Here is a 24701-nt window from a genome sequence, read left to right on the forward strand (position 1 = left end):
GCGCAGCCCGTCTGTGATTGGTTGGTTGTGCCGAGGCCGTCTCAGTCTGTCTGAGAGATCTGGTAATTGGCTGGGAAGCAACAGACACACTCACATGTGCACACTACACACAAAGTACAGTATGTACACACTGAAACATAGTGTGCACGGACACATATGTATAAACCTGTGTATATATTTATGTATATATATAAATATATATATATATATATATATATATGTATATATATATATATATATATATATATATATATACATATATATATATATATATATATATATATATATACATATATATATATATATATATATATATATATATATATATATATATATATATATATATATATATATATATATATATATATACACACACATATATATATATATATATATATATATATATATATATATATATATATATATATATATATATATATATATATATATATACACACACATATATATATATATATATATATATATATATATATATATATATATATATATATATATATATATATATATATATATATATATATATATATATATGGGGGGGGGGTGTATATACATATACATTGTTTTATTTTATATTTTTTAGACCTAAATTAATCTAAACAAATTCATGTTTTGATGGGGATAAAAACGCATATTTACTGTGAAAAAAGCCTCAGAGATTTGAAAGAGACTGGGGTCAGAGCAGTGGAGCTCACAGGAAGATAAGGGCTGTGGGCAGTGCATGTGTATGTGTATGTGTGCATGGGCAAAGAGATTTTGCAAGCACATACACATGAGCATGTGTGTGTCTGTGTGGGTTTTGGAATGCAGACTGGCTGGGGATGGGGGTGGCGTGCAGGATTTTGGAAAAGGTTGGAGCACTGCCAAAGGATGGACAGAGGAATTGTATTTTGGAGCGTGTTGTTAAAAATAAGTAGAATTCCCACCCCAGGAAAGACGTGCACTGAGGATTTTAGAGTTCTTTCTCCTGGAAGCGATGACGGGCTTCACCCTGCTGCTGCTACTGCTGCACTGCCTGTTGGAGCCAGCACAGCAGCTATGATGAATGTCCCAGGAATACATCACAAATAAAAACTGTACCTGCCCTGAATAGAAAGTGTGCTCTGTTCTGCAGTGGTGCTTCCGACCATCATGGACCATCCACTTTCTTTGTCTTAAATTCCCAGCATAGAAAACTTGTTCATTTTCAGTCAACTTCAGCCAGTTTTGTGTTCTTGAATTTGGAGCATACTTCAATGGTTCTGGGTTGTTTTACTGAGCAGTACTTTAATTAAATTGGACTTGATAATTATTTTTTCTCTGAAAACGGACTTGGACCACAGTGCTGAAACTGACTGCAATCTGTGCTGTGAAAATGGGGGAAACAGTTTTGGTCTAAACTGCTAAAGCAGAATTGTCTTTCAGGTTCAGCCTTTAGAGTAGTGCTCCCTCCTGATGAAAAACAGACTCCTAAGGCGTTCTTCACGAAACATCCAGAAAAAGAAGGGCAAAAAAACGCAGGAGAATCTCAGGATTTCTTTTTTAAACCACAAATTTGAATGTTGCAGAGATGCAGACAGACGGCACGTTTCAATCTCATTTTTTAATGGAAAAGAATGAATCAAGTTAGAGAGAAAAAGCTGAGTGAATTCACAGAGAATGACTGACAGCGGCGGCGACAGCAGCAGTGACAGCAGTGCGGTCCAAAGCATTCCCAGTGAGCACAGGAAGAGGATGGAAGGACAAAGTTCAAACTGTCCAAGCAAAGCTTCTCCTTCCTCTCCAGGTAAAAAATACAAATAAAAAACCTCCTTTCCTCCTTTTTATCCAGTGTTGACAACAAGGGTCACACGAAAAATAATTCCGCTCAAACTTAAAAACACACGTACCCCCCTGCACACAAACGTACACCTCACTTACAAGTAGTTTCATATTTTAAGAAAGGGAAAAAAGTGCAAGCAAGATCACACAATAACGGTTTACAGAAAAGCAAGGCCCAAAACCGCCTGATGGAGGCCCGACCCGCCCAGGGGGGGGGGGGGGGGGGGGGGGGGGGGGGGGGGGCAGGGGCAAGGGCATTAACTGCTTCCCCCAACCCCCATCCTCTGTTTGGTTTGTCCATTTTTTACAAAGGGAAGGCTCATTTCATATGAAATAATCACCCACACACACAAACACAAAGCCCCCCCACCCCCACCCTCTTCAGAGGGTAAAATTCAAAGCGACCAACTTTTTAAGTGCTTTGGGAAAAGCTCCCAACATGAAGGCTTTTCACCCCCACCCCCACCCACCCTCAAAGCTTTAACATTTCCATGATTTCTGATCTGGAGTCATGATGAAGATTTCCCCCCTCTCGCAGTCTTCATCATCCTGTTTCTGGGCTGTGAAACAGGAAATAGTCATTTGGTTATCACTGACCCACCTGCACTGGTGAGGGGGGGGGAAGCGGCGGGATGGAGCAGGAAGGGGGCCACCTTGTGCAAAACTCTCCATTATTAAAAAAAGAAACACAGAGAGGGGCAATAAAAAAACAGACTCATTTCTATTTTTGTGATGATTTTTTTGTGGAAAAAGGTGACGTCAATGAAAAACGTGAATTAGCAAGGATGGCGGTCGGTCAGGCAGCTGTCAATTTCTGGACACATGAAGAGCACAAGAAGAGCTTTCTGATGGAAACATCCCGTTAAGCTGCTGTAGATTCTCTTTTTGAGACCTGAATTTATCCAAAGTCTGATAAATCCCCGCTGATGACTGACACAAGCTCCGGATTGTACTGCAGTTTGTTGCCTTTAATCATTCCGGTGTTTAGAGCTATTTTCTCCAAGTGTTCAAGCTAACAGATCAATGAAGGAACCAGTTGTTTGAGCCAAAGAGCAAATTAAAGCTGTTGAATGTGACTGCACAACCTGGCACTTCCTCTTCAACCAGAGTATAAAGAACCCAATAAACCAACCTTGAACGAATCCAGTTCACCTATTGAAGATGAAACGATGGGCCTCCTTTTGTTAACAGGAGTGTCTTTAAACGCATGCTGACGGGCAGCAAGAGCTCAGCCCCCCAGCTCCATAGCCTTCAATGTGCACAGCAGCCTGGCGGGGGGCAGAAACTCTGATGGCTTGGCTTCGTATTTCATGCAACAAAAAGAGGATTTGTGCATACTAAGTCCACGGGCCACTCAAGTTTTAATCTGTGTAGCAAACCAGGCCAAAAAGTCAAGCTTGTTCTGAGAAACATGGAGATCATGAAGCATGTTGCCAGTTGACCCACTTGTGCAAAATTATATTGCATTATAATAAAACCCAAGTAGTCCTACAATGTAAAAAAAAATTCAGTGTCATTAGAAATTGTCTGGAGGGCGGCGTTTATCTGGACAATGATGGACTTTCTTTGTGTTGATGAGAGAAAAGAAGATCTGAGTTTTGAGTGTAAATCAGTTAGATACCGAGTCAGACTGCAAAGAGAAGAAACCCAGTCCAAGATCTGTTTAACCTTTTAAACTTGACATTCTGTCCAATTTAGACATATTAATTGACCTGGTTTAGACAGGTGGAGGTCTTCATTAAGGAAAAAAGATCATGAAGCATAAGATGGCAGCGGCCTCTCACAACCTTGGAGTTTGTCTCGTTTAAAGAGAATGTGCAGAACTGTCTACATCCTAAACTGAAGACCACAGAGTAGGACAAGGCTAGAAGATTGATTCAAACAAACAGCTTCCTTTATCATCACCCAAAGCACCAGATGACCTCTAGTGGAGAAGATGAGTCTAAAAAGTTTTCAGTGAATTTACTTTCAATTATGAAGCTCAGAGCAGACTGATTGTAATGCGAGCTGCAGGCGCAGCAAACATCTGAGCTGCTTTGATCCAGGAGCAGCAAGTTCTGGAAGCATCAAACCTTTTTATCAAACTGGAACATTTTGACAGGAAGGATGTCTTGTTGTGACTTACAAGATTATCTGGATCTATTTTATATACCTTTCACCAGAATCTAAATAAAGTTAGTAAAGATGGACTTTTAGCTGCGACTAAGGAAAGCTTGAAGAACCCAAGGCGTGCCTCCTTCATATGTGTATCAGACAAGTTACCAAAGGTAAGTTACAGGTGAGACTACCAGACTTCCTTCTTACATCTCAGTGCTACCTGTGGACTCCAACATTAAGATTTCTGCCCTCCTCCCCCTGCCAGACTGCATGAACAGGTAAATCGGTGACATTTTACATGGAGCTGCCTCGCCGTAACGCAAAAATAAGAGCACACAAACAGACACACGCAGCTTGAAGGACACAACAGTTGGTTTCAGAGTTCTCATCTCCAACACGTTATTGCGGATTAAGTGTGCTTTCTTTTCCTTTTCAGTTCAAAGTCTTTAAAAACAATTGAAACAACAACATGCACAAGAACATAATTTAAAAAATGAGTTATAAAAAATATGAACTTCAGCCTCAACTTGAGCCAGACAAAGACCTGCGTTGTCCCCAAATCCATCCTACATTCTGATCCCACAAGACACACACTGAGCACCAGGTCCGTTTCAGGCTGGCTTTGACCTCCCACTCTTTGTTTCACTAGAGGTAATCTCAGCAGGAGGAAATTTGAAACAGCTTTTCTGAAATACTGTCTTCATTCAAAACAGCTGATTTGAAAAAAACATTCACAGCCTTCTGAATCGATCAAGCCCCAAACGTGGCATCAGTCTGTATCAGCATGGAGAAGAGTATCTGAGGTCCAGAGCAGTTCTTGACCCGATGCTTTCAGAAACATCTTCATGAATGAGTGATCTGGAAAGAGTTTGAGTCCTATACAGTCTGTTTCCTCAACCTCAGCAGAGTTCAGCACCACACTCCTCCACAGACGCAGAAGGCCAGCAGAGGGGCTGCAGCTCCAAACGTGGAAGCTGACACATCGTACTCCATCCTTTAAACAGGCTCTTCACGGCAGCGTCCTTAACGCTTAATCATCGTATTAAATCTCACTCACAGCTGAACTGAGCTGCAGCTGGAGATCATCAGGGTTCATCCAGGTTCTTCAGAGGGTTCCCGCAGCAGTCCGTCTCAGAAGGACCCTAAGTTACCTGGCGAGTCTTTCAAGCAAACTTCTCTGCTGACACAGAGCACTGAAGAGAAGGGGGGTCAAGAGAAGCACAACGGGGAATTTTCCAGACTAAAGGTTGGCCGGGTGCTGGAGGGACGTTCATGAGTGGGTGCAGCGCTGCGAGGGCTCAGTGGTGCCAAAGGGAACCAGCAGGTTGGGGATCAAAGGAGGAGAGGCAGGGGGCTGAAGCTCAGAGGAGGAGGATGGAGGGGCGGTTTGGGGAGAGGCAGAAAAGATGAGCTCCACAGATTAGGTGAGGGTGATGTAGGCCGAGGCCTTCTCCTTCAGTTGTCTCAGACACAGATGACAGCTCCAGCTCCCTGGAAGACATACATCAGGAGGTCAGAGTGGGTTATTGTAAAGCCTGCCGATTTAATCCCATGTTTCACACAGAGCGTTAAGCAACACTGTAAATGAAAGCTGCGTGTTGAAGCGCCACATGCTGCTCCTGCAGTTTATGGATTCAGAGGATTTGACGAGGAGTTTGCTGTGGAATTTGGCGTGAGCGCTGTGACATTAATTAAACATCAAGTGTGGCTGATGCTGACGTGCACCTCTCAGCCTTAACGCTTCAGAGTGAATGTTAATCTGGCCTGAAGATGTTGTGCAAGCATTAAGCACAGACGCTGTGCCATTCACATTGTGACAGAACACAGCATTTCTCTCAGAAACAGCTTAGAACAAATAAAATTTGTGGGCGGGGCTTGACACTGCTAGTGCGTGTTAAACGCAAGTGGCTCTGATCTGGTTTCTTCAGCCAAGTGACATTTTCACCATGGAAACAGGTTATTTTTCTACAACTCATCTCCATGACAACAGAAGAAAACATCCTAAGGCAGCCATCTTATGTGGGCAAGTAGCATTTTTTTCTCCATTCTGGAGTCACAGCCTCGGCATTGAGATTCTTTGTTAAGACGTTTCAGAAAAAAGACGCAAAGTCCTGCAAAAATCCAGAGTTTCCATCCTCTGAGAACACATGTATTTACAGAGCTCTGTGAAAGAGTAGAGAACGACATAAACATTGATGCATACCCTCTGGCGGTTCAGACATAGGAGGACTCAGACAGTACATGTGGTACCCTCTGTCACAATCATCACAGAACAGCAGCTGGTCCTGCAACAGATCAGAGGAGCAGGTGTTATTAAAAGGCAACAGATTTGAAATGAAAGCTGAGGATGCAACAGTGGATGTAACGTGGGAAGTGGTTTGTTTGTGTATATAGGAAGAACCAGAGTGTTATTTTAAACTGTACATCCACTTGATTATATAAAACCCTTGTAACCAAGTGAACTTTTATTTTGTAGACAGCAGGGAGCAGCAGTCTCAGCACTGTTATGCAGTTTCACGATGTCTGAAAGGAATCACTGGAAATGTCTGCATGATGTTGTAATGATAGAACAATGCCGTGGCCTGAGGACCAAATCAGCTCAGAGGATAAATGTCCCAACCTGCAAATTTACAGAGAAATTCAGTTTTTTTTTACCAAAGCAGGGTGGTGCTATGATTACAGGCACTGTGGATGTGTGTGTACATATGTGTGTTTGTGTGTGTTCTCTTTTTGTATGTGTGTACGTTCATGTATGTGGTTGTGTGTGCATGTGTGTCTGTGTGTTTTTTTGTGAATGCGTGTGGGTGTGTGTGCATGCATTCATGTGTGTGTGTATTCATATGTGTCTTTGTGTTCCTATGTGCATATGTGTGTTTATGTGCATGTGTTTGTGACCATGTGTCTAAGGTGAACATGCAGTGAGGTCATACGTCATTCTCAGAGGTGCCGCAGAGGCTGCAGGATTTGCACTCGATGCATTGCCAGCGATAGGTCCTCACAGCAGCCGTCATGTTCACTGTAAACTGCAGGCAGGAAGGGTGGCCTGGTTACACACACACACACATTCACACACACACACACACAAACAGAGAGAGACACACACATACACCCACACGTGAGACTAGATTTATCAATGTATTTGATGACAACTTTTTGCTTCTTTTTTTACTATCCACAAAGCAGTATATTTAACTGAAGGATTTAAGAAATGTGAATTATCTAATTCAAGATTGATGGTGGGTAGGTTCTATATAAGTGTGTAAGTTCTATGAATATGTAGGTGTGGATGAGTAGGTGTAGATGTGTAGGTTCCATGTATGTGTGCAAGTGCTGATGTGTAGGTCCTTTGTGTGTAGGTGTAAATGTTCATTCATTCATCTTCTAAACCTGTTTTATCCCTTTCGGGGTCACTGGGCTGCTTGACCCTATCCCTAACACTTGTGGGCTAGGACAGGTGTCATTCTGGACAGGTCACCAGTCTGTCGCAGGTGTACATGTGTAGGTTCCATATCTAGGTGTAGATGTGCAGTTTATTTATATGTGTAGGTGTAAATGTCTGAATGCTATATCTGTGTATGTTCTTTACATGTTTGGATGTAGATGTTTCGGTTCTATATATGAGAGGGTATAGATGTGTAGGTTCCTTATGCATAGGTTTAAATAATATGTAGGTTCTTTATATGTGTAGGTGTTGATGTGTAGTTTTTTTATATGTGTAGATGTAGATGTTTAGTTTTATATCTGTGTAGGTGTTGATCTGTAGGTTCTTTATACGTGTAGGTGTAGATGTTTAGTTCTATATCTGTGTAGGTGTTGATCTGTAGGTTCTTTATATGTGTAGGTGTAGATGTGTAGTTGTATGTATGCATAGGTGTAAATATTTAGGCTTTATACATGTGTGGGTATAGATGTGTGCGTTCTATATATGAGTATGTGTACATGTGTAGATTCTAGGTATGTGTAGGTATAGATGTGTAGGTTCTATACATGGTTGGGTATCGACGTCTAGGTTCTACATCTGTGTAGGTGTAGATTTGTAGGTATTACACATGTTTAGGGGTAGATGTGCAGGTTATATATATCTGTAGGTTTAGACATGTATGTTTTCTATATGTTTAGGTGCACATGTGCAGGTGTTTTTTGGGATGTGTAGTGTAGGTTCCATACATGCGTAGGTGTACATTTGTAGGGTCTATGTAACAAAGTGCTTGGTTGTTAAACAATACTGATTTCACGCATGTTTTACTGGATGGCCTAAAGGGCAATGACAGTGATGGGGTATTAATGTGAACTAAAAATTCTTGACATGTTTCTTGTGACACATCACCAGAGTCCATCCCCAGCAGCATCGTACCTGAGCGTCCACAGTCTGCACAGGAAATGAGGTCTTCAGGACAGCCGGTCTTCTTTGAACCTCCAAGGCAAAAGTCGCAGTATCCATTGGCGATGACCGAGCCATCTGGTGCTTTCTTGGCTAAGAAAAGAAAGCAGAAAGACAAGACGGTTAAAGAAAACGCTTTAAGAAGAGGCTAGAGAAAAATGAGGTGAAGAGAGGGATGGAAAATCATAAGTGAAGATCCTGAACTTTTCTCCAGACAGCAGGACTGATAAAAAGGGGAAAGAGTTTAGCGGAACAGCTGAGCTGGAGAGCATCTGAGAGATGATGTGGAGATGTTCCTGCTGAACCTCATTAGGTTTCACAGAAAAAAAAAGCAGCTTGTGTCTTGCTGAACACCAGCTCAACCAAGAATTCAAAGGAAGAAGACACGGAGGCCCTAAAGGGGGTGCTTGCTGGGTGGCCTCTGGGTCTGGTAAATACTAGCAGGGATAGAGAAGGAGGTGAGAAAAGTTGTTCTCTTTTTACAGTTTTTGATGGTTTGTGAGTGTGTGTGTGTTTTTATGTGTGTGTGTCTATGTGCATGTGTGTTTGTGTGCGCAGTGGAAGGTGGCACTAAGAGATTTGAAATCCTGCTGAGAAAGCAGAGAGTGAGATCCACATGAAGCCATGTCTAAGTAATTATTAAGGAGACACCATTCCACCCCGCCATTGCACGTGCATGTGTGCTAGGTGGGCATGTTTGTGTAACATTTTGTACACGTTACAGTTGTACCTCCATCCTTCACCCACTTTCTACTTTGGTGATTTCATGTCAATTGAAACGGCCTTAAATTCTTTGTAGACTCTTCTGAGCTGCGACTCCTCCAGGAGGAGGCGGAGACTCAGAACAACAGAGGGAGCTGAAAGAATGAAACCTGATGCTGTCCTTATGCAGCCCTGATGGATACAGAAGATGATCTAATGGAGTTTGAGGTCAGAAATGTGAAGAGATTTGTAGAACCGGGTTCACGAGACATAATGATATAATGAAAGGATAAAAATGAGAGACTGACAGAAAGACAAATAAGAGAAGGAAATCCTTTAATCCAGATTTGAACACAGACGCTCTAATTTACCATCTCAGCTCAACCTTTGCTGAGCTGAACAACAAAGTCCTTAAGATGAAAACACTGCAGGGAAATGATGGAAGCATCATCTACTTCTGTAGAGAATGAGGGTCTTAACTATAAAACAAGCAGGGAGGAGCCACGTTTCATTCTTTAAGAAGCTTGGTCATCTTATTGTGCTCCCCTCCTCAAAAGGAACTCAGAGGACTTTGTGTTTGGATCATGAGTGAAAGTGGAGAATGAAGGTTCTAGATGGTGCTGTTAATCATTTTTCCAAAGTTCCCATGAGATTATTTTTACAGACAAGAGCAGATAAAGAAGATGCATGAACCTGTGAATAAATTACCTCCAGATTCCTATAAATGAGCTGAATGAGAATAACTTCCTGCATGAATCTGTTTACATTAAAAACCATCAATGCTACATTTGGAAACACAAAGATCCAAAGTAAAAGATGCAGCATGCATGCATACAGCTTGCATGCTGCATCTTTACATTTCTTTTAACTAGTGCTGCTTCAACTGCTGCAGACTGAGCCCCCCACCCCCACACACATCTACACAGACAGTCTCAGGTCACTTTCCTCCGTGTTTGTGTGTTTCTGAGCTGGAAGGCCCACGAGAGTGAATCAGCAGGTCTTGATGTTCATGAGCAAGCTGCCCGCCGGCCTGCCTGCTTGCATGTGCGATGAAAATCTCCATCAAAGATTAAACGCCTGTGGCCATGTTTCAGAAGCAACCAGAGAAACGCCACAGAAGAGGTCCGGGACAAACAGGAGCAGGCAAACAAAGGCAGAAATGGCGATGAATTCACTTCCTCCTAATTACACAGTTACACACTTCTCCTCTCTGTTTCCTCCTTCTTTTTCTCTATCTGTAAATTTTCTCCTCCTTTTACCCAATCGTCCCTTCTTCCTTCCCTCCCTCCCCTTCGCTCTTCTTCCAATTACCAGGAGGAGCAGGAGCAGAACTACACACTTCACAGCTTTCAAGTGTTGGAGAGAGATCCTCCTGGGAATTATCCAGCAAGAGATGAATCCTCTAGTGCTCTTCACCCCACCTCCTCTCCTCCACAACACCTTCCCCATCCGTCTCCCCCCCCACAGTCTCTTTTTCTCTTCTTTCCTCCTCCATGTTGCTCCTTTGTCAGGTTGTTCTGTTGTTCGGCTCCCGAAAGCATTCTCTCTTTTTTCATTTCCCTGTTTCACAGTTTGACTTTTGACTTTTTTTCGGTATATTTATTTAATTTAAATGATGATTGAAAACAGGTTGTTTCTGAAGATGTTTGTGAAAGAGCGATGCCGGGAGCACTGCTGTTTGTGACAAGACAAGAGGACACTGATAAAGGAAGAGACAAACTAAGACTGCTTTACTTTGAGAATCAAGCAACTGAAATTTTGTCCTAATAATATATTCTTTACATTAGGTCTCATGAGGACGAGAAACACGAGATAGAAGCAGAACATTAATTTTACTCCATAGATTAGAGCAGGACATAGGGATCAGAGGATCTGCTCTCCAGTGGTTTAAATCCTATCTATCCGATAGATATCAGTTCGTTAATGTAAATGGACATTTCTCTCAGTGCACTCGAGTTAACTATGGAGTCCCACAGGGCTCAGTCCTAGGACCCATCCTGTTTACGCTTTATATGCCACCCCTAGGAAACATAATCAGGAAACACAGCATTAATTTTCATTGTTATGCCGACGATACGCAGTTGTATTTATCCATGAAACCTGACCAGAATGACAATATAGAGAAACTGAATGCCTGCATCAGAGACATCAAGACTTGGATGACAATTAATTACCTCCTCCTGAACCCAGAAAAAACTGAGGTCATTATACTTGGTCCTAAAAACCTCAGAGATACTCTGTCTGCTCAGATAGTCTCCCTGGATGGTATAAGTATAGCCCCCAATTCCACAGTTAGAAACCTTGGGGTTTTATTTGACCAGGATTTATCATTTAAGGCTCACATATCTCAGGCGTGTAGAACTGCCTTTTTTCACCTGCGAATTATAGCTAAGATCAGAAATATACTTTCTAAGAGTGATGCTGAAAAACTCATCCAAGCGTTTGTTACGTCGAGGCTGGATTACTGTAACTCCCTTGTTAGCAGCGTGTCCTAAGAGTTCCTTAAGAAGTCTCCAGCTTGTTCAGAACGCAGCAGCTAGATTGTTAGCAGGAACTAGCAGAAGAGATCACATCACTCCTGTGTTAGTTTCACTTCACTGGCTCCCAGTTGATTCTAGAATCAAGTTCAAGATCCTCCTGTTAACCTATAAGGCCTTACATGGTATGGCCCCGTCCTATATTAAGGACCTCATAGTCCCTTACCATCCAATAAGAAAACTTCACTCGCAAAATGCAGGACTGCTTGTAGTTCCTAGAATTAGTAAAAGTACAGTTGGAGGTAGAGCGTTTAGCCACCAAGCCCCTGTTTTATGGAAGAAACTCCCAGCTCATGTAAGAGAGGCCGACTCACTCTACATTCAAAGTAGGCTTATTATCAGACTAGTTAGTATTCAGAGATTATTTAACTTAATGTTAATGTGTTTAAATTAAACTTAATAACAATAACTATTTGTTTTTAGTAGGCTGCTAGAAGTTGAAGCTGGGGTAACTATGGTGCTCTGGGGTTCTGTCCTCTTTTCTCATCTACTTCTACCCTTTCTCTCCTCTATTTTTGATCATTATTCATCATTTAGTTCTCCATGCCTCTGTTTGGTGCAGTGCGATTCATGTACTGTCCCTCTTTGTGGGAGTGCTTCCAGATTCCAGTTGGCTCATCCGTGCTCCTGTTCCTGATCGTTTACCTCGCCTTTGCTCCTGCTCCTACACCTGGCTGTGGATCCTGCCTCTGGCTCCTCTCTGGCTCGTCTCTGCTCTGTACCTGACCGAGTACCTCGTCTCTGCCCCTGCTCCTACACCTGGCTGTGGATCCTGTCTCCAACTCGACTCGCGGCCCTGACTGTCCCACCAACCACGGATGGATGAAGCTCGTCCGCTGGACTTTAAATGTGTAGTTGTAGAGTTAGATAAGTTAATTCTTCTCTAAGAGTTCTGGTAAATTGCCTGTCCGTCCTGGGGGAGGATCCCTCCTTCATGTGGGCACCCCTGAGGTTTCTTCGTTTTTTCCGGAATCCGTTTTTTTAAGAGTTTTTCCTTACCGTGAAGGGGGGTTTAAGGGCAGGGATGCCAGTATAGCATAGTCAGTTTGTTAGGTCATTTTAGTATTTTCCTATTGAACTCTTTGTATTCATGATCCTTTTGAGTTAATGTTTTACTTTAAAGCCCATCGAGACGACTGTTGTTGTGATTTTGGGCTATACAAATAAAATTGAATTGAATTGAACATACTCAGCTCTATTTGACATAAGTACCATGTAATACTATGTAAGTATTAGGTATCAATTAAACACCAATTTATTACAAAGTGTAGATTTCTGTTTCATTATTGGATTTACTGCAGTGAAGCTGCCTGGGTCCTTCAAATCCAAAAGACCTCTGTGTGTCTGCTCTTCAGCTTCAGAGCTTCTCCGGATGTGAAGCAGAGGATGAAGCAGTCTTTGCTAAAGCAGTGTCTGCTCACTGATGAAGGAGGATTGCTGACTCTGAGGGAACACTTCCAAGCCCAGACTTTTTGAAACTTGTCAAACACATGGATTTGATCAAAACGCTGTTTTTTTAAAAAACATTTTAAGAATAAGGTTCATAAAATGAACTACAGCTATCATGAATACATGTAGTTATTGTGTGGGTGTTTTTTTCCTGTTGTACAGAGTATGAAGGCTTGTAAACCAATTTCCTGTCAAAAGTTGACCCCAACCAGATCTGCATGCTTAGTTGCATTGTGGGATTCCCCATGAGTTCTACCCTCTTCAACATCAATCTTGTTGACTTTAAAAAACTGTTTAGTTTTTGTGCTTGTATTTACTTCCTCTGCTTTCTGCTAGTTCTTGTGAGTCCTGCTGGAACTTGGTTTCAGTGGTCCAGCTTTGAGAAGTTTCGGTCTGTCCACCTCCACTGAAGGACAACTCTCGTGGTTCTAACTTTAGATCGTGAGATAAAGTTTGCCAGTGCTCTAATCCACAGAAGTGTGTTTTTGCACTTCCATCTCAGCTCCTTCTGCTTTCACTGTGTGGAGTGAGCTAACTCCGCAAAACCAATCGAATTGAATCTTCTCAAGGTCCCAGTACAAAACAAACTGGAGCACCTCTAGTTTTTTATTGCTTCCTTTGCTAAGCAGGGTTTGATTTTAACATTTGTGCTCATTTAACATTTGATTAAAACAGCAGATTTATTATCATCTAAGACAATGATCCAAACATCCAAAGGTAATCTGAATCGTTACCACAAAAAAAGGTTTCCATGGAAACCACAAACTATAAAACCAGAATCATCAAGGTTCATGTGGATATAAAAGTGATGTGGTTTTCTTTTAGAACTATTTCTATTCTTTAAAATCTTTCAGGGCCACAGAGGTGGAGAAGGAAGAGCGGCAAGCAGGGAGCGCTTTCCCAAACAGATAAGAGGAGCAGAAAGATGGAGGGAAAAGGGAGCAGGAGGAGGAGGACCATGAAGAGGAGAATGCACAAATGTGGGGAAAAGAGAGAGGTTTGTAAAAAACGTGTCTCCAGTTGTTTGGGAGCAGCAGTGTGTAAAAACACACACACTGCACTCCTGTCGCCTTACTGCCTAATGAGGAGAGCCTCTCAGGGGTAAAACGCACGAGCACAAGCACACACACACACATGCACAAGCACGCACAACCACACACACACAAGCACACCCACAAGAACACACACAAACATCCATATACAAACCTCTGCAAGATAACTTTAGCTTCCAGTTTGGGTTAAGTTTCTTCCCCCATTCACTCGCTTTAATGTGATGAATGAGGGTCTGTGTGCACATGTGCACACACATGATCACAGCCAAGGATGCGGCTCATAGGAGAGCGTGAAACAAAGGAAGTGCTGAGAAGGACCACAGTTTACGGCAGAGAAATTCACCTTCCAGAAGCTGAAGGAGACTTTTTCAGGTGCTTTCTGCAGACGAGGAGGCAGAGATGCAGTCAGATGGAAACTGTCAGTCACAGATGAAAAGTGGCTTCATTTCTCCTTCTCTCTGTCTTCCTCCTTTCACTCCTTCTCCCAGTCTCTCTCGGTCTCTTTCACTTTCATGCATTCTCATTACTGCTGCTTCTGGCTGCCTCTGATTCCATCTTCTCCCCATGCTTCATTGTGCCTCACTTTTTTTCTTCCATATTTCCTCTTGATTTTTTTTTCTTTCTGTTTTACTCTCACAGAGGAAATTGAAAGTCTCTGCTGCAATCCATCTGTTGTCACACAGAACCGCTAGCATTCGTTGCATTTCTCTGTTTCCAATATGTGTTTTTTTGTCATTGGTTTCATATCTGCCTCAACCAAAGCAACCCCACCCTTTCACACACACAGGAGCTGCATCCATTCGTGTCCAGTCAGCAGGTTGTGTAACTTCAAGTGTTTTGTGGGTCTTTTGTGTTTCTGGGGAGTTTGTGCACAGAGATGACATTGCAAAGTAAAAAGGACAGAGGTCGTGGGTGTGCTTTGTTAATCCACATACCATCAGGCTGTTCAGATGCCTTGTGTGTGCACATTCTTGACAAAAACACATGCACATAAACTGCAAATATGTGCACCAACACCATTCTCATCAATCATGCATGTCAGAGAATCCGACACAAACCAACACAGACCATTAGTGTGAGGAGTTGGTTAGCAGCTACTGCTCCAGTCCAGAAAGGGTTAAAATGCAAATTATTAATCCTGTTTTGTTCCAAAGAGAGAGTTGGCTGGGAATGCGACTGTGAAATCCCAGCCTCTGCAGGTCCAGCGTGCTGCACTATCATGTGGAAATGTCAGTAATGACCTCTCGGGACAAAGGAACATGCATCAAAGGGAGACTTTCACAGAGGCAGATTTCTGCTTTTTTATGTGTGATTCGAGTCGCTGCAGTCATCACTGCTGTGGCCACTCAACAGCGTTTTTGAAGCAAACAAACACTTGAAGTGACGTGGTTTCTGAAGCAGTCTCCATAAAGAAATCAAACAATTTTCAGGCACAAAAATGTGAGAAAAAAAGCTGTAATGAGTCCATAATGCAGGGAAACAAAGAACCAGGAGGACCGTTGGTTCTGCTCATGTTCTGTTTGTGTTGAACGTTACAGTCATGGTTCTGCTCAGTCAAAGAGAAGCAGACGACAGACGGATGGAGCGACAGACGGACGGAGCGACAGAATGGATTTGGGGTTGGGATGTGGTGTGTAGGGGGGTTACCCAAACACAGCCAGAACAACTGAGAGACCGCAGCACAACCAGCCAGCAAAGCCACAACACCACATCTTAAGACAGAATAGCAAATGAAGCAAACTCCAATATTACCCAGCCTGCACCACTGCAACTGTCAGGGGGAATCTATATGATGAATCATGAAGAGATTTTCCTCCACTTTTTGCCCAACTCTCTGCTTCCCTTTGTCTGTCTGCTCCCTGTCTGACCATTCTTTATGTTCTTTTTAATGAACTCCTCTGCTCCTCCATCCACTGCAACTTCATTCCACAATTCTTTCTCTCCCTCATTCCCTCCCTTCTTCTGCTCTTTCCTCAGCTATGTCATCGCTCATTTGCTCCCTGGTTCTCTCCCTTTTCAATGTAAATAACAGTGTACTCTTTAGGAGGGAGCCCTGGCTGTAGCTATGGCAACCGCATTGCTAGGCAACAAGCGCTTCTCTCCTTCCTTTCCTGTGTCGTGCAACAGAGGTAACAATTACCCAATCAGAAGCTCAGAGGGAGGGGCAGAGTCAAACTTCAGGACACCAGTACTTCTGGAAGACGGACATCATCATCCCATAAGAGTCTGCTTGCTGTTCCACGTATGAAAAACAGAGATCTAAAAATGAGAAAAACACTGCTGTGATCAAGCAATGTTTAAGTTGGGACTCCCACTATTCAAGCCCAACCAAAAGAAAAAGTGCAAAATATTAATTAATATGAAACAACGTATCACGGACTGATCAAAGTTGATCACAAGAGTTTGAATTATGTCAAATGCCTGTAATTTGTATCAAAGGTATACTTCAACTATAAGAGACAAAATGAGAAAAAAATCCAGAAAATCACGTTGCCTGATTTTTAAAGAATTTATTTGCAAATTATGGTGGAAAATAGTACAAATATAATAGGATAATATTAAAAAAGTATTTGTCCAATATAAAATTTCAACTCAGTACTTTATCATATCTTTTGTTGGCAATGGTAGCAGTCAAATGTTTTCTCCAAGTCTTCACAAGGATTTTCACAAACTGTTGCTGGTGTTTTGGCCCATTCCTCCATGCAGATCTCCTCTAAAGCAGTGATGTTTTTGGGCTATTGCTGGGCAACACGGACTTTCAACTCCCTGCAAAGACTTTCTATGGGGTTGAGATCTACAGACTGGCTCGGCCACTCCAGGACCTTGAAATGCTTCTTACGAAGCCACTCTTTTGTACCCAGGCAGTGTGTTTGGAATCGTTGTCATGCTGAAAGACCCAGCCACGTTTCTTCTTCAAGGCCCTTGTTGATGGAAGGAGGTTTACACTCAAAATCTGACAAACTTTGACAAATACATGGCCCCATTCATTCTTTTCTATACACGGTCAGTCGTCCTTGTTCCTTTGCTGTAAAACAGCCTCAAAGTATGATGTTTCCACCCCCGTGCTTTACAGTAGGTATGGTGTTCTTTGGATGTAACTCAGCATTCTTTCTCCTCCAAACATGATGAGTAGAGTTCTTACCAAAAAGTTCTATTTTGGTTTTACCTGATCAGAGGACATTCTCCCTATCCTCTTCTGGATCATCCAACTGCTCTTTAGCAAACTTTAGACGGGCCTGCACATATACTGGATTTAGCAGGGGGACACGTCTGGCGTGGTGTGTTACTTTGGTCCCAGCTCTCTGCAAGTCATTCACTAGATCCCCCCATATGGTTCTGGGATTTTTGCTCACCGTTCTTGTGATCATCCTGACCCCACGGGGTGAGATCTTGCAGGGAGCCCCAAATAGAGGGAGATTATAAGTGATCATGTATGTCTTAAATTTCCTAATAATTGCTCCCACAGTCGATTTCTTCACACCAAGCTGCTTACCTATTGCAGATTCAGTCTTCCCAGCCTGGTGCAGGTCAACAATTTGGTTTCTGGTGTCCTTAGACAGCTCTTTGGTCTTGACCATAGTAAAGTTTGAGTGTGACTATCTGAGGTTGTGGACAGGTGTATTTTATATAGAGAACAAGTTTAGACAGGTGCCATCAATACAGTGTAACAAGGATCCTATTACAGAGGAAGTTATAGGTCTGTGAGATCTAGAAATCTTGCTTGTTTGTAGGTGACCAAATACTTATTTTCAACCATAATTTGGAAATAAATTCTATAAAAATCGGACAATGTGATTTTCTCGACTTTTTTCTTATAGTTGAGGTATACCTTTGAAAATTACAAGCCTCTCTCATCTTTTTAAGGGGGAGAACTTACACATTTGGTAGCTGACTACTTTTTTACACCACTGTATATTTAATGAGGCTTTTCAGGCCAAAAGAGGACAATTACTTTTTTTTTTTGAAAATTGAAAAAAAAAATTTTTAGTACATTGATCTCAAACAAGCAAAGTGACGGTCATCTAACCAACTAAACTCTTGTCTGTGTGTCCAGCTGTGCGCTGATAAACAGAAACGGTGATTCCTAATTCAATGAGTCGTTTCTGTTATTCAGGGGTGACAGCAAGAAAAAACTGAAGAGAAACAAAAGATCAGGGAGTGGCCATTTTAGCTCGTCTGTGTCGTTTCCAAATGTCTGCTGCCGACAGAAGGACGGGAAGCTCAACGTGAAAAAAGAGAGGCAAAAAAAAGACAAAAACAGAAAGGAGCTGACCTTCAGAGAGGTCAGTTACATCTATGCAACACACACACAAGGTTCAGGATGACTTCTCACAAAGCACGTTTGCAGCAGTTTGTGTCACACACAAAACATGCAACATAGTGAGTTTGTGTTTTTTGTATGAATGTCTGCATGTCTGACCAAGTGTGTGTTTATCTGCATGTCTTTGTGGTTTTATGTCTGTACATTTGTGTGTATCTGTATGATTGTAAGTGTGTTTCTTGTGTGCATTATCATGTCTGTGTGTGTGTGTGTGCGTGCGTGGGTGTGTGTGTGCGAGCGTGGGTATTGGTATGGTATTGGTATGGTATTGGTGGGTGTGTGTGTGTGTATATTTGTATGTCTCTGTGTGTAATGTATCTGCGTATTTGTTTGCATGAATGTGTGTGTTAGTGTGATAGTCTGTATGTGTCCTGTGTGTGACTGCATGTCAGTGTGTGTGCATGTGTGTCTGCTTATCAGTGTGTGTTGTGTGTGTGTGCATGTACGTGTCTGCTTTTCAGTGTGTTTTTGTGGATGTCTGCATATTTGTGTGTCTGCATCTGTTTGTTTGTCTGTGTCTGTATGTCAATGTGTGTCTGCATGTTGATGTGTGTTTGTGTGTCTGCATGTTTGTGTGTCTGCAGGCTTGTGTATCTCCATGTTTGTGTGTCTGCATGTGTGTGTGCATGTGTGTGTTTCTGCATGTTTGTGTTTCTGTATGTCAATGTGTGTCTGCATGTTTTTGTGTGTGCATGTTTGTGTCTCTGTATTTTTGTGTGTGTGCATGTATGTGTTTCTGCGTGTTTGTGTGTCTGCATGTTTTTGTGTCTGCATGACAGTGTGTGTGCGTGTGTTTGTGTGTGTGTCTGCATGTTTGTGTGTGTGTATGCATGTGTGTGTGTGTGTATTTTGTGCATCCTTAAGACGGCAGAAGCACACTCCCACTCATGGTGTTCCTGCTGCTCCACACAGTCAGACCGTCTGTCTGTCCAGATAAATTGGCCTCTGCATTTCTGTCCTGATGGAGGGGGGGGGGGGGGTTTAATGACAACCCCCCCCTCTGTTTTTCATTTATTCTTCTGTCATTCTGTTGTTCCTTCCTTCACTCTTAGGTGGTGTTTCTCTCATTCTATCACTTCATCTTCTCTTTTGGTTTGTCCATTGTTCCAGTCTACCTCCTCACCTGTTCTCCTCAACCCCCTCCCCCCCTTTCTACAAAAAACAATTTCAGGTGGACACTGCAACCACCACCACCACCACCCCCCCACTCCCCACGCGCCTTTCTTAAACCATCTTCCCTCTGCTTTATCTGCTGCCCCCACCCCTCTCAGCAATGCCCAAAGACACCTCCACCTCTCCCTCCACCCTCTCCTCCCCCGCTTGGAGAAGTAGAAACCGTAAAGGTGGTGCAGTCATGAATTTTAATGGTGCTGCTCGTTCTGAGTAAACACGGTGCTGGCTCTGGTCCAGATGCAAACCGGGCTGGGAGGGTGTGTGTGTGGGGGGGGGCATGGTGGAAGTGGTGGGTTTAAGTGAAAGCAGACATAAAGCAGAGAAAATAATTACAAGAGGAGCCAACCCTGATGGAGGCTGGCAGAGGGGGATCAGAGCACCATGAGAAGAGAAAGATGGACGGAGAGAATGAGCGGGAAAGAAGATCTCATCTCCTCTTGGAATAATCTGTCATTTATCACAGTAAAGCATGGGAGCAGGGCGACACACTTTCACAGCTCCACTGATAACTTTCTGTGGATTTTTACTCATTTCCACGGCGTGGATGCACCACACATTCTATACAGTCTAGACAAAGAAACAACATGAATTATGCATGCAGAGCCGCGCTCATCTAACCACATTAACATTATTACATATGTGGCAATAGGGTGCAGGGTGGTGGAGTCGCCACCAAGATACTCAGCAGAGGGGCATAATAAACAAAGACATGCACACAGAGACACACGCACACAAACACATTAGTGTGCATCACAGTCCTTCATGGAGCCTTGCAACTGCTGGTGCACTCCTGCAAATGTGCACACCATCCAAAAGACTAAGCTTCTTTTTTCATTTCAGCAAAGAAAATTGCGTTTTGGAGCAGTGTGTGCGTCTGTGTGTGTGTGTGTGTGCGTCTGTGTGTGTCTGTGTGTGATTACTGACTGGTTGGGAGGGAGTGTTGGGGGATATTAAACGATTCAAATGCCGTCTCCTATGGTCTCCTCTTTGAGGGAACCCAAAGACTGCAGCACACACACATATTTGAGGGGGGTGTCTGTATGCGCAGTTGGACAGGCCAATTTAAAGACATTCACTGCCCATTAGCTGACATGTAGCATGGTTTCAGGACGGACGTTCTTCCAGCATCCTGTGAGTATTTTGTCATTCTGTTCTGTATTATCTGATTTAAGAGCATTAGGAACAAAGAAAGGATGTGCCCTCGCTCTCCTCTCAGCCACAGCCACTTCACTCATACTTTCCTTCTTTTTGTGTGTGAATAATTGCTGCCTCTTACTAACTAAAACCCAATTCACCATGCAAAAATTCATCTCCTGTTTGCCCAAAGAAGCAGTAAAACCAAACACAGCAGGCAGACAGAATACAGGGAACACAGAGCACAAAAACTCACAGAGGAACCAAGATCTGGACCTGAATCCACCTCCTGTCTGCAGAGGATTTAAAAATATGCTTCAATCATTTTATCCACATTAATGGGCACTAATCACACATGGATTGTAACCCCTGTCACTCCTGGTTTTGCATCAGAGTTTGTTTTTAATAAAAATGTTTCATTGGTATAGATTGCAATTAAAAACAGTGTTTTTCAACCTTTTTTGAGCCACGGCACACTTTAACCTTGCCAAAAATCCTGCGGCACACCAGCATCCAAAAATGTAAAAAAAAGGAAAAACTCATAGTCTGTATTGATCTACAGCCCCTTCACAATCTCACATGCATTTTTGTGATAATTGTGGCAGAAAGAGCTGCAGCTGTTTTTTCTAAAAGATGCAATAAAAGTTAAGTTAGAAGATTTAAAAACTGTTTGATGTGTGTTAGTTGTGGCTTCAAGACGTTAAACAATGACGACTCATTGTGCGCTGAGACGCTGTCACTTTAACCCAATGCATCATGGGAGATGTAGTGCAAAAAGCCGCCGAACGCAGAAAGACTAGCGTCTCTGTGCTTCATTGTTTTATTCACTTTTACCACGGTCTGATACCGGATTCTGTGGAAAGCTACACCGCTAAAGACGAGCTTTAGCTGGTATTTTTTCGTTAGAACTGAGTGACTTTATCAACAGAATCTGAACAAGGAAGTGAGGACTTTAACCACTTCTGATTGGTCAGATGACATGTGATTGAGCCTCCAAGAATGATTGGTGGAGACAGTTAAAGGGACGGGACTTTTCAGAAAAACAGTTCATAGCTGCAGCTAAATCGTGGTACCATCATTCTTATCAAAATGTCTTTAATGGAATCAAACAAACACAACGAATAAGTATTTTACGATCTTTCATATTCCTAACTACTCAGTGTTTTATCAGGGCCTGTTTGGATGAACCCAGAGCTGATATCCTGGAGATGGTAAATGTTTTTAGATCAGTTAATAAGGGCAATCTCCCACGGCACACCAGTGTGCCGCGGCACACTGGTTGAAAAACACTCATTTAGAAGACTTTTGTTTTTCCAGATTTCTAGTTCTTCAAACTGACCTGACATTGTCTTTAAGGAGCAGAGTTTTCTTTGGTATCTGCATGAGTCTGTGTTGATTATTACACCAGCTCTGTGTTTGGGTTTCCTGCGCAAGGCATTTCCAATTTAAAAGTTGGTGCCAACTGCAGCTGAGTCTTTGGAAAATATAATACTGCCGCCCCAACAAATTTAGATGCACTGCAGAGACTGCACACTTGAGCTAGCATCAGAATGGTAAGAAGCTAACATCGACAAAACTGGCCACCAAACAATAACATGCACACATGTTCCTGACATAAATGCATGTTCATATGTGATTCAGTGGCAGGAATCTTCCCGCTTTTGAGCACATCCTGGGAAACACCGTCAGCAGTCAACATCATGACAAGGATGAACCGATTTTTTTTTTTTTATGTTCATCCTAGACGGGAAAACAAATATCCTCGGGCTCAGGCCTTTCAGTTCTGCTTCCTGACTTTGTTTTTTTTCTACACTAGGTTATTTCTTTTTTTGTCCCTGACTGTTTTACATACACACAAGTCCTATGATTCCAGCTTCAGTTGGGTCTGAGCTCAATGATCTTCACAGAAAGTCCTATTGGACGTGTGGGAGATGCGCAGCACAACTGCACGTGTTGGTGTCCTGACGGCTATATGGTTCTTTCTATTCACTGAACTCTTCCCAAACGCAACTCAAGATGAGCAGGACTCTCATCAAACTTTCATCCAAACTGTCCAGAGATTTATGAACATAAACAGCTAGCTGAGAGGTTTTTCAGCTTCCTCACAGAGACATCTAACATTGCTGAGCTTTTGAGAGGGAACTTTAGCACTGTAACATACAACTCAACACGATGATACTAAACAACATGAGTCTTGACTGAATAAATGACATGTTGTGAAATAGTCAGGGACATTTGCATAATAATGAGTAAACATGAGTTTTCCTGCTGCTGCACAAAGTCAGAGTTTCTTTGTGTTCATTTTAGTCATTATTTTATCTTTCAGGTCAGTTGCTGATCTCGCTTGGTGTTCATTTTAATCCCAATTATTGAATGATCTGTCCCTTAAGATAAAACAGTGATAATTAAAAAATGAAACCTGTGTGTTCTTTTATTAATATCATTTTGTATTGGTATTGTCTTAATTGATATGTTATGTGTTTGTTAGAGAGATTAAATAAACATCATCCTGTTTAGTTTTTCAGTTCTGAGACGCCAGTTTCAAAGCTCCAGTATCAAATCCTCTGAAATGTGTTCAAAGAAACAGAATCAATGAGGAATTACAAAATTACAAAATTTAAATATTGAACAAGATGTTTGTGATCTGTTCATACTTTTTTTTTCTTCAGTTCATTTCCAGGCCAGCAGGAAGAAGCTCCTCTGATGGAGGAGAACTTCCTGTTTTTGTGGGAGTTTCAGTGAAGATTTGAGATCTTCTGTGATCATGAGGCAGAATTTGGGCCACCTTATTAAATGAAAAAAAAAATGTTTTAACTTGAAAAACTAAACTCTGACGGGAGACACAAAAAGGTGACCAGCAGGTACCTGAGGAAGAGCAGCTGAAGCTGAGGAACTAAATTCCCTTCAGGAACAATCAGACTAACAGAAGCAGATGTTGTGTGGAGACCAAACCCTAAAGCAGAACAAGAAGCCTCAGCTGCAGCACACAGTGAAGCTAAATGCGAGACAAAGAAGCAGCTTTACAAAAGTCCAGGATCAACTGCATCCTCTCACACATCCACATCCTCTGATGGATGTTTGAATGACAACATGGATAAAGGACACTGAAAAACTGAACTGCCCCTCTATAAGAGGACTGTTCCCCTCATCTGTAACTACAGTCATCCTAAACACAAAGGGATTTGAAGGATGGGAGATTCAAATCCCAAAGCTGATGTTAGCTTCCCTGAGCACGGAGGAGACATGAAAATGGAGAAAAGAAGTTCTGTCCTCTGGAAACAAAAACCTAACTCTGTTTTTTTTTAGCTTTGTGTCTGATTTTTGTCAAAAGACAAAATTCTTTAAGAGAATCAGCTCATCCAGGTTTGTGGATAGGACTCAAACCCATGAAGTTTCTCTTCAGTGACTTAAGCATGAAGCTGATGCTGAGCACAGGTGGATGCAGACTCACGTTTGTGGTTGTTCTTGCGCTGGAAGGGGAGCGTGTGTCGTTCCGAGTCTTCCTCGCCCTCCTCGTCTGCCAGGTGTGTGTGTGTGTAGTGGTAGCTCAGCCCTGGGCGGTTCTTATATCGCTTTCCACAGACTTGAACACAGACAGAGAGGGGATCATGTAAGGTCCGAACCAAACGAACCGTTAGCACCACAAACTGTGAAGTTCGAGAACCAGGCTCACTGTCACAGACGTAAGGCTTGTCTCTGTCTTCAATGGCAGGCGGTTCCTGTCTCTTTCTCATACCTCCAACACCATAGGCCTGCGGAAAACACACACACAAGTCCACACAGACACACACGCATGTGCACGTACAGACACACACACATACACATACAGACACACAGAGACACATGCAGATACATAAAGTTTGAACAGTTGCCACTGAGTCTTTCACACGCTCTCTGAAGAAAATGAACATAACAGAACAGACCTCGCTTTTGTTTTCACGTGTCTTCATGCACGCACGCACACACACACACACAGCAGAACAGCATGCACGTTTGCATTCTAATCATCTGCTCTCAGTGTAAAGCTCCACTTCCAG

General features: G+C 42.5%; 1 protein-coding gene across 4 annotated transcripts in view; it reads right to left on the minus strand.

The window, feature by feature from the left end:
- Window positions 1-1581: 1581 nt before the first annotated feature.
- The window catches only part of dpf1 (double PHD fingers 1), a 36478-nt gene continuing 13358 nt past the window's right edge, over window positions 1582-24701 (minus strand). Inside the window, exons 7-12 of one of the 4 annotated variants that reach the window (XM_004075462.5) lie at window positions 24338-24416; window positions 24116-24247; window positions 8270-8389; window positions 6846-6958; window positions 6119-6200; window positions 1582-5406 (exon numbers count right to left, since the gene is read on the minus strand). In XM_004075462.5, coding sequence (XP_004075510.2) covers window positions 5336-5406; window positions 6119-6200; window positions 6846-6958; window positions 8270-8389; window positions 24116-24247; window positions 24338-24416 — 597 coding nt within the window. In that variant the 3' untranslated portion in view covers window positions 1582-5335. Of the gene's footprint in view, window positions 5407-6118; window positions 6201-6845; window positions 6959-8269; window positions 8390-16176; window positions 16296-24115; window positions 24248-24337; window positions 24417-24701 lie in introns of those variants that run through there. The other 3 variants (XM_078930012.1, XR_002291537.3, XM_020708320.3) reach the window with 3 other exon arrangements.

Source organism: Oryzias latipes, chromosome 13, assembly GCF_053564925.1.
Source record: "Oryzias latipes strain Hd-rR chromosome 13, Olatipes_Hd-rR_3.1".
In the NCBI taxonomy this organism is placed as follows: Eukaryota; Metazoa; Chordata; class Actinopteri; order Beloniformes; family Adrianichthyidae; genus Oryzias; species Oryzias latipes.